Raw genomic sequence first — 13,090 nt, forward strand, 5'->3', positions numbered from 1 at the left:
TTTTTAATTACGTGTATCATCTGATTAAGAACATAAAACTCTTTTTTTTTTTTCCGTTTGAGTCAAAATGTTAGTTCTTATCAACAAACAACAAATGGATCTAGCGTTTTGCCAATTATTTCATGAAATGGCTTAGTTACAGCAACTGAAGTGTACGAAGTTTAAAAACAAAAAAATTGATTCTTTTGGCGTTCCAAAATCTTACGGTCCTCAAAGGGTTAAATATATTCCTCCATAGCTATAATGGAAATAAATCCACTTTGTGTGTATCAAGTCTCTTTGCAAACCCAGTTGTTACCTTGTAAAAGTAGCAGTGACATCATCACTGTGCTGTACACAGTCGGTGCAGAGAGCAAAGTTGTGGGAGGGGCTCAGCAGGCCCCACCCACTACTGGCTGCCTGCTGACAACTACAGGAAGGGGCGGATACAAGACCAGTTAATCCACACGAGGTAAGAGAGCAGCAGTGACTGGTCTATAATACAGGAAGTTCATGCACAGGGGCAAAGTGCAGGAGTTGTTTGGTGCTGGATTACTGGAAGAAACACACAAAGCCCATCAAGATTCAGGTATGAATGCACGTCTCTTGTAATTAGATGATATCTGATAATGCCGAAGCTCAAACTGAAAAACAGTCAGTGAACGCTAATACCAAAAACTTGGCACCATCGCTGTTTTCCCGTAACCGCTCGTCCTCTTAGCTAAGCTTTAACAAAATCACTAGATAAGACCCAGATCTATAAAGTCTGAAGATAAAAGTCTGAAAGGCTGGCAAGATTAGTTCTTACGCAGCACTTTGTACTGCTCGCAGTTAAAGGGAGCGCAAAGCTTGGAAGGGCTATCGAGCAGGGAAAGGGTTAATTAAAAGGAATCAAGAAAGGAGGGGAGAAACGGTGCTAGCAAGAGCTGACAATCTAAGCTGATCCCTGCTGCAGACGTGAGGGCCAAACTATTGCGAAGGACGACAGTGTCCACGTGGGGAGCAGAATATTTTGGACTGCCTGGACTCTGTCTGCTATCACTATGTGTGTGATTTGTGTCAACAACTGAGACTCGTCGTCACTGCAAAGTCCCAGGCGTAAGCAGGCAGAACAAGGGGGAGATAGGACACTGTCAGATTGCTGGGTACAGCAACTGGGTGGGGTGGGGGGGGGGACCTCTATAGCCGGTTGACTCTTGGATACAGTGTCTGCAACCTCTAGGACTTAATGACACGGCGACTTATTCCTCCCGTAGTCACGAGTTGACAAAGCAATGGAAAGCAAATGTTGAGAAGCTTAATCTTTTTTTAATTTACTTGGCTGACAGAGGTGGTGGTGGAGTGGTGCAGAGTTACCCCATGTTTTTGGGCGAGGAGAGGAGGACTTCTCACCCAGCTGGGTGGCAAAGAAACAGGAGGTTTTGTTGGAGGAATGTCCTGGATCAGCTATTGTGTTGTTTCCAGGGAAGAAATGGAAAGAAGAGAGTCCAAAACGAGAAGAGGGTCTGCGAGCTGCTCATTGAGAACAAGGTAAGAGGGCAATACGCGGCCTGGGAACCCATGGAACGATTTTTGGAAGGCTCTCTGTATCTCCCGTTGACATATTGTCGCTGTATAAATAAGACGGCCATGTGGTAATGGGCGGTTGGGTGCAGGGCTGCTTTAAACTGTAGGTGGCTTTTGATCCAACAGGTTCGGTTGTTTTCAAAGGGGCCCATAAATGAAACAATTACAAGACAAAATTAAAGAAAAAATATTCAGATCTAGTTGGAAGAACAGTTGAGTACAGTATATGATCCTTTTTTTATTTGCACTAAGTACCCCCTTCTTCAAGGTCCAAGCTGTACAAATACAAGATCTAGTTGGCTAACTGCCAATGGTGTGTTGAAGAGAATAACTTTTTCTGTCTGTCTCTTGTTTCATATAAATCGCCAGAAATCACATATATGAGCGGATGGCTATCATCCAGCTTTTTCATTGTCACCTGCACAGACCACATGTTCCATGGAGGTTCCAGATTATTTATTACAGGTATCTATAGTGCCGACGTGAACCTCATATTATTAGAAATTAGTTCATTCGGATAAGAAACGAGAGAAAAAATTGCATCTTGCTGCTTCAAATTTTTTCATCCAGTACAGTCAAAAATGAAAACAATTTACTGGTCCAATGAAACTTTACTGGTGTTTAGGCAGCTGTGCATTCATATCAGTTCCTGTTCTCAAGGAGCTTACAACTTCTAGTCCCTATACAACACAAACTAGGACCAATTTGGACAGAAGCCAATTAACCTACCAGCTTGTCTTTGGAGTGTGGGAGGAAACCCATGCAAGCACATGGAGAACATGCAAACTCCATGCAGATGGTGTCAGGACCAGGATTTAAACTGGAGATCCCAGTTCAACAAGGTAGAATAGACCAACCACTAAACCACTCTGCTGGCTGGTGAATGTCTTGGTTGCCCTTGGACATACTTGAATGGTCTTTGACCAAATTCATAGTTTAGATATAGACAGGGGCGGACTGACAACTCATGGGGCCCCCGGGCAATAGGGTGTCATGGGGCCCCTGTGTCCTTGCCCAAACTCAAAAAAGCCTATGAAAAAGGTACTCATGGGGCCCCCTACTGACCCCGGGCCCTCGGGCAGTGTCCGAGTTTCCAAATGGTCAGTCCGCCCCTGGATTTAGAGTAATCTGTTCCTTATTGTAATGTCACAATGTGTATGGGACTGCCCATTCTGTCAAAATATGGCTGCATTTGGTCAAGTTTGCCTTTACAGTGTGGTTTCTCTTGATATACTCCTCCCTGAAAGCTTGGCAGGGATGCTGAATGTCTGGAGTTTTCAAATCTTACTTTATACTCATATGTATGAGGAAAATCTGTATAGCCAAAACTTATTTTTAAAAATAATTTTGGTTAGAATAAGGAAAAGGGAAAACCGCTTTTGGGTTTTTTGTTGTTTAGCAGGGAAAATTTCCATTCACTTCCTGTCGCCAACAGGAAAGGAGAGTACGGTAGATATCTTCAAAGTGAGGGGTATTCCCATCTTTGACAGTTGTCACTGGATATCTGTTGTTTGCTCTGGTGACAACTCTAAAATGCTGTATTCTCCCTCCCTTTCTGTTTTGAAGTTTTGGCTTTGGATACACTTTAAAGAGTCCCTGTCACCAACTATAAAAATTGCAGGATGCATGCGGACATGATTTCCAAGATGGTGGCACCAAGCAACAGTCTCAGGGCTTTAGGATGTCTACACAAGGAAGGATTTTACAGGTGAAGAAAAGTTATAAGCACATATAATCTTCTGAGAAGATTGGTTAAAATTAATGGTCTGGTAACAGGATTTGTTTTGAACAGCAAACATGGAAAATTAATATACGTAGTCACAAAGAACAGTGACTGCAGAAAAAAGCTTAAGTGGTCCATCGAGTCTAGCCCTTTACTTAAATATACACCATATTGCCAAAAGTATTGGGATACTTCTTCAAATCATTGGATTTGGGTGTTCCAAGCACCTGCATGGCCACAAGTGTATAAAATCAAGCCCCTAGGCATGCAGACTGCTTCTACAAATATTTGTGAAAGAATGGGTCGCTCTCAGGAGCTCAGTGAATTCAAGCGTGGTACCGTGATAGGTTGCCACCTATGCAATAAGTCCATCCATTAAATTTCCTTGCTACTAAATATTCCACAATCAACTGTTAGTGGTATTATAACAAGGTGGAAGCAACTGGGAACAACAGCAACTCAGCCATGAAGTGGTAGGCCAGTTAAAAAAAAGAGCGGGGTCAGCACATGCTGAAGCGCACAGTGCCAACTGTCTGCAAAGTCAATAGCTAAAGACCTCCAAACTTCATGTGGCCTTCAGATTAGCACAACAACAGTGTGTAGAGAGCTTCATGGAATGGGTTTTCATGGCTGAGCAGCTGCATCCAAGCCTTACGTCACCAAATGCAATGCAACGTGTAGGATGCAGTGGTGTAAAGCACGCCACTACTCGACTCTAGAGCAGTGGAGATGTGTTCTCTGGAGTGACGAATCCTGCTTCACTGCCTGGCAATCTGATGGACATGTCTGGGTTCGGTGGTTGCCAGGAGAACGGTACTTGCTGGACTGCATTGTGCCAAGTGTAAAGTTTGGTGGAGGGGGGATTTGGTGTGGGGTTGTTTTTCATGGGTTGGACTTGGCCCCTTAGTTCCAGTGAAAAGAACTCTTAAGGAGTCAGCATACCAAGACATTTTGGACAATTTCATGCTCCCAACTTTGTAGGAACAGTTTGGGAATGACCCCTTCCTTTCCCAACATGACTGCCCACCAGTGGACAAAGCAAGGTCCATAAGGACAAGGATGAGCGAATTTGAGGTGGAGGAACTTGACTGGCACTGACCTTAACCCGATAGAACACCTTTGGGATGAATTAGAGTGGAGACTGCAAGCCAGGCCTTCTCCGACATCAATGCCTGACCTCACAAATGCACTTCTGGAAGAATGGTCAAACATTCCCATAGACACCCTCCTATACCTTGTGGACAGCCTTCCCAGAAGAGTTGAAGCTGTTATAGCTGCAAAAGGTGGACTAACTTAATAGTGAACCCTACGGACTAAGACTGGAATGCCAATAAAGTTCATGTGTGTGTAAAGGCAGGTGGCCCAATACTTTTGGCAATACAGTACATATATTTATATATATATATATATATATATATATATATATATAGTGATATGGGGGATGGTTAGCTCAGTGGTAAATGCGTTTTTCAGTCAGTCCACAACAGTCGACTATTAGGTTTATGGGCGTGGCAGCCCATTTTTATTAAAAAGAACAAAAATTAAAGGTCATACACACATGGATTGTTCACACAAGGGTTCTTCTCCAGGAAATACAATAAATGAAAAAAAAATACTGAGCCACCTGGCTCTTAGGATCTCTCTGCTTCAACTTGCAGTTGTTTGCGGCACAAGCCTACTCCTGGCCTTAACAGGATTCTCCAGCCCCCCTGGGTTTGCTCACTCTCCCAAAGTCTTCTGGATTTCCTCAAGCCCTCCTTGAACTTGCTAGCCGCCTCAGCTTTCCCAGTCTCCCAGACCCCCTCTTGTCCCAGGCCCGTGTAGCCTTCCCAACCTTCCCCATCCTTTGGGCAATAAGTTCCCCTCACCAGGAATGCAGTCTCAGACAGAGACAACCAGGTCTCCTGATCTCCTGACAGGTCTCTGAATCCAAATGGCAGCAACTGCTATTCCACCTCCACCTCCCCTGAGTTATGGTCAGATCTGCCTTACAACGGTCCTGACCACCTGTGCACTCACGCACACTGTAGGCAATAGGCAAACCCTGGACACAGTACTAAAGACTTTGTCCCACCCAATGCTCTTTGGAGCCTTCAGTTGCTTTGCCACCGTGTATCAAAATCTCCCATGTAAGTGAATAGCACTGCGTCGCAACCACAAATCAGACACTTGGCTCTCAGTTGCAGTATGGTCCCACAACATAAAAAAAGAAAAAAAAATAGGCATCAAGAGGAAGCAGTATCGCATCCCAAACACCTGCTAAACTCCTTTCACTACTCCCTAAAAAACAATCTACTGCAGATCCATCCAGCTTCACAGTACACTTACAGCTTTGGGCCTGACACCGACAGCCTGGAATGTTGCCCTCTACTTGGGTCCTCAGAGTCTTCCTTAGCTCCACCAGGTGTCCACCTGAGGAATGCCACCATCATTTTTCCCAGGCCTGCAGCTTCTACTAGTGCCATTGTTGGATCCCTTGGAGGCCCTAAGGCCAGAAACACACACAGAAACACACATCATGCCTTAATGGCACCCCAAACGCGGAAAGCATGCAAAAACTCAAGCATGCAAACTGGAATGCAGCAACATGCTCCATGAACTATTTCACTGCTTTTTTCACACATAGGGCAAAAGTATTCCCACTTTCCAGTACACTTGCTAGTCCCAAATGTCCTTTTAGGGGGGCTGAAAGACTCTTGATAAGCTGTTTGCACCACCCAAACATTTGGCAGCATTATACCCATTTAAAGGAGTCTTTTACTAAGAAGCAGGCGATTCTCACTGTGGTTCCAGTAATATAATCTTGGCGCTCTGCCATGTTCAAAACATTGCATATGTGCAGTGCTCTCTCTCTTCCTCGCAGCAGCATCAGCTAAACTTACTTATCTGCTCCACAGGACCAGGGGTATTTCTGTGATCCTTATAGTTCCGGATTGGCCCACGTCAGTGTGCTATTCTGACCTGATCAGACTTTTAGCAGATAATCTGGGCTCCTCCAGATCTTCAGGACCTTCTGTCTCAAGGATATAATCCTGCATCACAGTTGCTGGCTTTAATGGTATGGCTGTTAAAGCCCAAGTCTTGAGGGACATTGATATCTCTGAATCAGTGAGTTCCATGGTGTTGAAAGCCAGGAGGTTCACTTTTCACAAGGTATACTATTGCACATGGAAGGCATACATTTCTTGGTGCAAGGAAAGAAGCTTTCATCCAAAGAAATAAGGACATACATTAACTACTAGGGGCTCCTCTAAAATCATAATAGGACCTGGGATCCTTGGACTCAATAACCCCCTTACCACCCGACTAGACTGTGTTCTCTGTAGTCCATAACTCCCTGAGCTTTGTACCTACTGATGTACCATGCCACACCATTTTTCCATTGGGTGAACTAGGCACTGCTGTAAATGTATAGGATGTACATTGTTAATAGGAGTATTTATTTTGATTGAATTGCATGTATTTTTGTATGCTTAAATAATAAAAATAAGTATTAAGGACAAATCCTAATGTGTTTGCAATCATGTCTGGATGAACAGTTGGTTCATCAGAGTACCATCAAGGGCCAGATCATAGCACTTGTATTCTTGTTCCAGATGCGATTATGTAGCAGGTTGTCTACTTTACTTAGTAAGCTGTGATTGACCCAGGCAAGTGGAAGGGGTTGAATTGTTCTGCTCTAATTCCCGGACTGTTTGGGCCTAGCCTACCTGCCCTGTGCTGCTAATATAAGTTGGGAAGGCCAAGTACTGGGTGTGGAGCCCTGAGCCATCCGTGTACCTTTTGTGTGTGCTAGAAACTGTGCCTTATCCTGGATTGCTTTAGAGTACTAGGTTGGGAATGATGTGATGCTGTTTTACAGAGGGGGACTGCTGAACCCTGCAGTTAACCCAAAGAAGCCAACCTATCTGGAGAACTGCCAAGTATGGACTTCCACCAGTTGTGGACAATCACCTAAGGTATTCCTGGGCAGCCACAAACCAGAACAGTTAGGACTATTGGGAACTTTTGCACTTGTTTGATCATGTTCTGCTGCGGAACTCTCAGTAAAATTTATTAAACTTCTCCTAAGCCTGGTCTGAAGTTACTGAAGGGGTGCATGAATGTAAACTGGCAGCTAAACTAACTTGAGTCAGTTAGGCACGTACAGGGTATGAAGCAAGTCAGTGTTCTGGCCTCCTAACCAGCAGTGGGTTTACCAAAGCAACTGGAACCGAACCAGTATTACAAGGACAACAGCCTTAACAAATGGTATGGGAGAGAAGAAGTTAGTTAAGTGCACACATGAGATCCACACAGGTGCACGATGGGACTTCATTCTGTCACTGGGAGTGGGGTGGCAGAGGTACGCTAGATGGAGGGAGTGGACATAGGCTCAGTGGTGTCCCTCCTAAATGCAACAGTTCACAGGCAAGGTGTGCAGTGACACAGGACAACAAGTGTTACTGGGGCTCATTATGTACCTTCATTGCATGTGGTACATGGCTCATCTCTAAGTCAGGGGCCTGCCTTAAGGTTGATTTCACCTGAACATGGCCTTGCCCCGGGGCACAGAAAGGTACCCCATGTTCAGGGCATGTGACTGTCCATATTGCCTGGCATAGCCTAAGAACCCTGAGGACTTACAGTCATGTATGCGGCAAGCGAGGACCAACTGACCAACCCAGCTCACAACTAGCCTCCCATTCTTTGAATAAGACAGGCAACTGTTTTCCAGATTTTTAAGGCTGCCATCTGGTCTTCTGTTTGCCCATTCTCTAAGCTTTACCAGATGGATGTTAAGGCCTCATCTGAGATTAGTTTTGGTTGTAAGGTTCTTTAGACGACTCTTTGAGCTGCAGGCAGCCCCAAGATCTCTTGTTGCATGGACCTGTTAGTGTTCTGTTGTTGCTGCACCCGCTCAGTTTGGATGCTTTTGGACGTTCTAATTATCTCTGAATTAATGTATATGTCCTTCAATGAACTAGAAAGAAAATGGGATTTTTGTACTCAGTGTAAAATCCGTTTCTCAGAGTTGAGAGATACAGGTTCCATCCTGCAATTGATACCCCAAAACTGACAAACATGTAAAAACATACCTAAATGTGTAATAAAACACAACCATGACAATTTTTTTTTGTTCAATAGAAATGACTGCAGCAGTTTATTGTTTTACATTTTTAAAAAATTGTACAGAACCGAATAAATACAATAAAAAACAGTTAGTATTATTTACCATTAACCAACAGAGCTCTGCCATCAAAACTCAAGTCTTATTAGAAGAAAATCATATAAGACAACTACTCCACATAACTGTTCCCCTATAAAAGGGGTGACATACCACATAAAATACCTCTACAAGGGAGGGAGCTAGTTGCGATTGCAAAAGGCAAATGACAAAAGTCAACAGCTTCTACTTCTTTTTATACCTCTTCCCCTAAGGAACAACTGTCACTGCTCAGGGCATTACTCCAACAGGTTAGTACCCCAGCCTTGGGAAATAAAGAACTTTAATTTATGTAGCACTACCCTCTTGAGGGCAATTGAGTTTTGGGTCCCCTCTAAGCTCTGTGTAGACAGGCAACACACATTTTCCACACTTGCATCCACAGACAGTGAACAGTCCATGAGCTTGTTTTTTTTTGTCATTTTATTAGGGGAAATAACTTGGATAGTGTAATAAGGATTATGGGATGCCCAACTTGACTGAAGCAATGCACAGGGACAACTTCCTGGACAAAATTCTGGACTGTTCTCCCTGGATGTGGTCAGTCTTTACCAATCAGTAGCAAATGCTCCTTACAAACTAAGGACTCTCAGGCCCCATTTGAAAGTTAGAACAGATTGTTGCAAACTACATGCAAAGATGTCTCCTCTCCCCTGTAGAACTGCTCTCAGCTCCACAGCTTGCAGACACTACCAGCCCTCCTGGCTGCTCTGAAGATCTCCCAGAACAAGGATAAAGGGTTAAGCACAGGACCGTCCTTTGTGAGCTTGCTACATGTGGCAGTCTCTCCCCTTGTGAATACCAGGGTGTGCTGATGTACTCACTCTGTCCTCCTTGCTCCCTGCTATTCCTTAGGTGATATTCCTCCTAAAACTGCGCCGTTGATGAGATCTCCCAAAGCCAGCCTAAGCCGAGCCTGGAGGTAAAGACCCCCCACTAGATCTAGGGGGATCCTTCTAAGGCCACCGACAGCCTCCTCAGCACCCCATTTTCCACCCGACTCCTCCGCTAGCATGGCTCTCCCATATTTATGGGCTAGTCATACCACACTACCAGGGCCTCTTCACCTGGGATTGGTAAGACTCCCATAAATATTCAGATTTAGGTCTCTACCCCTTCTGCCCACTGGCTTCTGGAAGCTTCTGTGGGCCTCCAGAACCAAATGGAGGCGCTAGAGTCCCATCCTGCTGAGTCACCTAGCCTGACCCGCAGTAACCCGACCTAATTACAGACTCACACAGTTACCATGCATCATGCCACAATAAATATACCTACACTAACACTAGTAGCACACTAGAGGGTGCTACAGTTATAAGACCACTACATTTCTATAAAAGGGAACACTGTGGGGGTTATTTACTAAAGCTGAGAAGTGCAAAATCTGTTGCTGCTCTGCAAAGAAACCAGTCAGCTTCCAAGCTTCATTACCTAGGCCTAACTGAACAAGCTGAAATTAGAAGCTTATTGGTTACCATGCACAGCTGCACCAGATTTTGAGTGCACCAGTTTTAGCAAATCTCCCCCTATATGCTTTCTACCCTTTCTAGTGGGAAGGGTTATACCAGGAATTTTTGTCCATACAGGAATTTGGTCAAACAAGATTAGGGTCCATTTTTGATGTGAAGTTTACTTTTTAAAGTATAGCTACCATAAGAGCATTGAAACTGACCTTGCTAATCATTTTTGAGAATGCAAAAGGCCTGGCTGTCATGCTGTTTCCATGGATTTAGTTTAACTGCCATTAGGTATCGGGATGAAATCCTTGGACCCATTGTCAGATCTTACACTGGTGCAGTGGGTCCTGGGTTGCTCCTGGTGTACGACAATGCCCGGCCTCATGTGGCAAGAGTATGCAGGCAGTTCCTGGAGGATGAAGGAATTGATACCATTGAATGACCCCCACACTCGCCTGACCTAAATCCAATAGAGGTTGGATTTGCACCTCAGACTGTCCAGGAGCTCAGTGATGACCTGGTCCAGATCTGGGAGGAAATACCCCAAGACACCATTCGTCGTCTCATTAGGAGCATTCCCCGATGTTGTCAGGCAGGCATACAAGCACGTGGGGGCCATACAAACTACTGGGGACCATTTTGAGCCCCTGCAATGAAATTTCAGCAAAATGGACTAGCCTGCTGCATAATTTTTTTACTTTGATTTTCGGGGTGTCTTTGAATTCAGTTCTCTGTAGGTTGATAATTTTTCATTTTCATCAAACGATGGGGCATCCTTACGTTATTAATACATTACCCATTCCATATCAGTATAGATATCCAGCATGATATTATTCCCCTTTGAGATCTGATGTGTTTTCAAACTGTTCCTTTAATTTTTTTTTAGATTAGGAAGTGGATGTGGAAATGTCAATGTGTGTGTACGTATTTTTTTGTGTATTGTGACGGTGCAAGGCCATGATACTCTGTAAGCAGGGGTGGACTGACCATTTGGAAACTCGGGGCACTGCCTGAGAGCCCGGGTCAGTAGGGGGCCCCATGAGATGCCCCTGGTACCTTTTTCATAGGCTTTTTTGAGTTTGGGCATGGACACAGGGGCCTCATGATCCCCTATTGCCCGGGGGTTCCATGAGTTGTCAGTCCGCCCCTGTCTGTAAGATTAAGAAGTGGATGTGAAAATGACACAGGATTCTCAAAGTTGCAGTTTGAGAAGCTCTGGTGTGTTTTTTTATGAGTGGAGAAAACTGTGTTGGAAGTTTTCTACAGGTTTGATACGTCTAGATTGGGACCTGGAAGGTCCTGAAGGTTTTAAAGTATCTTGAGTGGGACTGAACCTTTAATCCTTTGTCTGCGTTTTGCTAGATATCTGATGCCTGTGTGAGGGGTCGTTATAAACCAAGCCTGAGAATGGCTCAGGGCAGTTTCTGCCATTTGCAGAAAGAGCCCTGTCAGGGGGGCTGGATGTTCCTTCTGGAGACTGCATCCCTTGTGATGGAGATTCCTGGCCCAAGGACTAGGAAAGTTGGGATAGCTACAAGAGTCTGGGAGCCTGAGGAAACTGAAGCCGCTAGTAAGTCCAGGGTACTGGAAGGAGCATGGAAGTCTCTGGAGAAGTGAGCAAACAAGCTCAAGGGGGCTGGAGAACCCTATTTAGAGGCCAGGTGTGGACTTGTTCAGTGAGGTGCTACAACCAAAGCTGAGTGAGCTTGAAGCCCCGTTCACACTTGAGCGTTTTTAGCTTGTACCTCGAAGCTCAAAATCGTACAACAAGCAAAAACCTATTGTGTTCACATCTGAGCGTCTTGTTGCTTGCAGCAAAATGCTGATTATTCAAAAAAACTACATGAGCATTTTTGCCCCCGTAGACTTGGAAATGCCTGAAAAGCACAACATGAGCTTTTTTTTTCGAGCATTTTTTCACTTTTTCATCAGAACTCCACACCTTTTAGTTGGAAAACGCCTGAAAAAAACGTCCAGCAAAAACACTTGAAAATATGATACTTAGGTGTGAAGGTACCCTGCAGAGCCAATGGTCTGAGGAACCAGCACTAAGGCCCAGTTCACACTAGTTCGGGCCATGCGGCCCACGTTTGCGCAGGCATGGCAGCCCATTCATTTGAATAGTCTGCTGTGCCTGCGTTTCACACAAGGAAAAGGTACATGCACCTTTTTAAAAATGCATCTGTAGAGATACATGGAGGTGCCATTCATTCGCGTGTCTCGCAAAAGAAATGCGCTGCGGGTGGTGCAGGTATAGGAGCAGGTGCAATTCCTGCACCCACAACCAGCCTGCTTGTAGTATGAACCGGGCCTAATAGCAGCAGTGCTGCTGAAGTGTAGCCAGGAGGGCTAGCATTTTTGGCTGATTGTTTTGCTGTGATTACCCGTGTGTGGGCAATCATTGGAACTTCACCCAAAAGAGGACGTTCTGCTTGTTTGCATCCCCCCACTGCCACATTTGGCACTTTTTTTTAGGGGGGGTGAGCTGGGTATCTGCTTTTGACAGGTATCGGCTCCCACATTCTGGTTCAGATCGCCACGGCAATTTGAGCCAGAAGTTCTCTCCCACCCTTCCGCCCCGCAGCCTTCTTGGACACATCGCAGGTTGCAGGTCCCAGAAAACTGTGGGACCATTCATAAAGCGCAGCGCAGCTCACACATGCGCAGTAGATAACCAGCTGTGAAACCCTTACTGAACATGCCGCAGCCTGCACCTGAAGCCGATTGAAGAATCAGCTCGAGTGAGGACATTGCTGGATCCCTGGACAGGTAAGTGTCCTTATATTAAAAATCAGCAGCTACAGTCTTTGTAGCTACTGACTTTTAATTGTTTTTTGGGAGACCGGAGCTTCGCTTTAATAACAGTGGGCTACCAGGCCCTTAAGCCGCAAGTTCGGACTGACATGTCTCACTAAAACGCATCTACTGTACCACATTGAGTCTAACCACCCCATATCATGGTATATACAGTATATATGAAGAAAGTCTATTAGAGCAAAAACTAAATATCTTTTAGTACTGCAAACATATTAGATTAATGGATTTTACTGTTTCATGATTTTAGCCAAAATGGGTTCTTAATATATGCTTCTTAAAGTGTTACTACACCCAAGACCCTGCATTCACTATATCTGGTGTCCCCGAACCCTGCATTCACTATAT

The 13,090-nt window shown here is 44.8% G+C and overlaps 1 protein-coding gene across 1 annotated transcript in view; it reads left to right on the forward strand.

Moving 5' to 3' along the window:
• The first annotated feature begins 1,140 nt into the window (after window positions 1-1,140).
• The window catches only part of GRB7 (growth factor receptor bound protein 7), a 218,482-nt gene continuing 206,532 nt past the window's right edge, over window positions 1,141-13,090 (forward strand). Inside the window, exon 1 of the mRNA XM_089674375.1 lies at window positions 1,141-1,509. Coding sequence (XP_089530501.1) covers window positions 1,339-1,509 — 171 coding nt within the window. The 5' untranslated portion in view covers window positions 1,141-1,338. The remainder of the gene's footprint in view (window positions 1,510-13,090) is intronic.

Source organism: Staurois parvus, unplaced genomic scaffold (assembly GCF_062004578.1).
Source record: "Staurois parvus isolate SC_StPar_1 unplaced genomic scaffold, SC_StPar_1.0 ptg000151l, whole genome shotgun sequence".
NCBI classification, from domain to species: Eukaryota; Metazoa; Chordata; class Amphibia; order Anura; family Ranidae; genus Staurois; species Staurois parvus.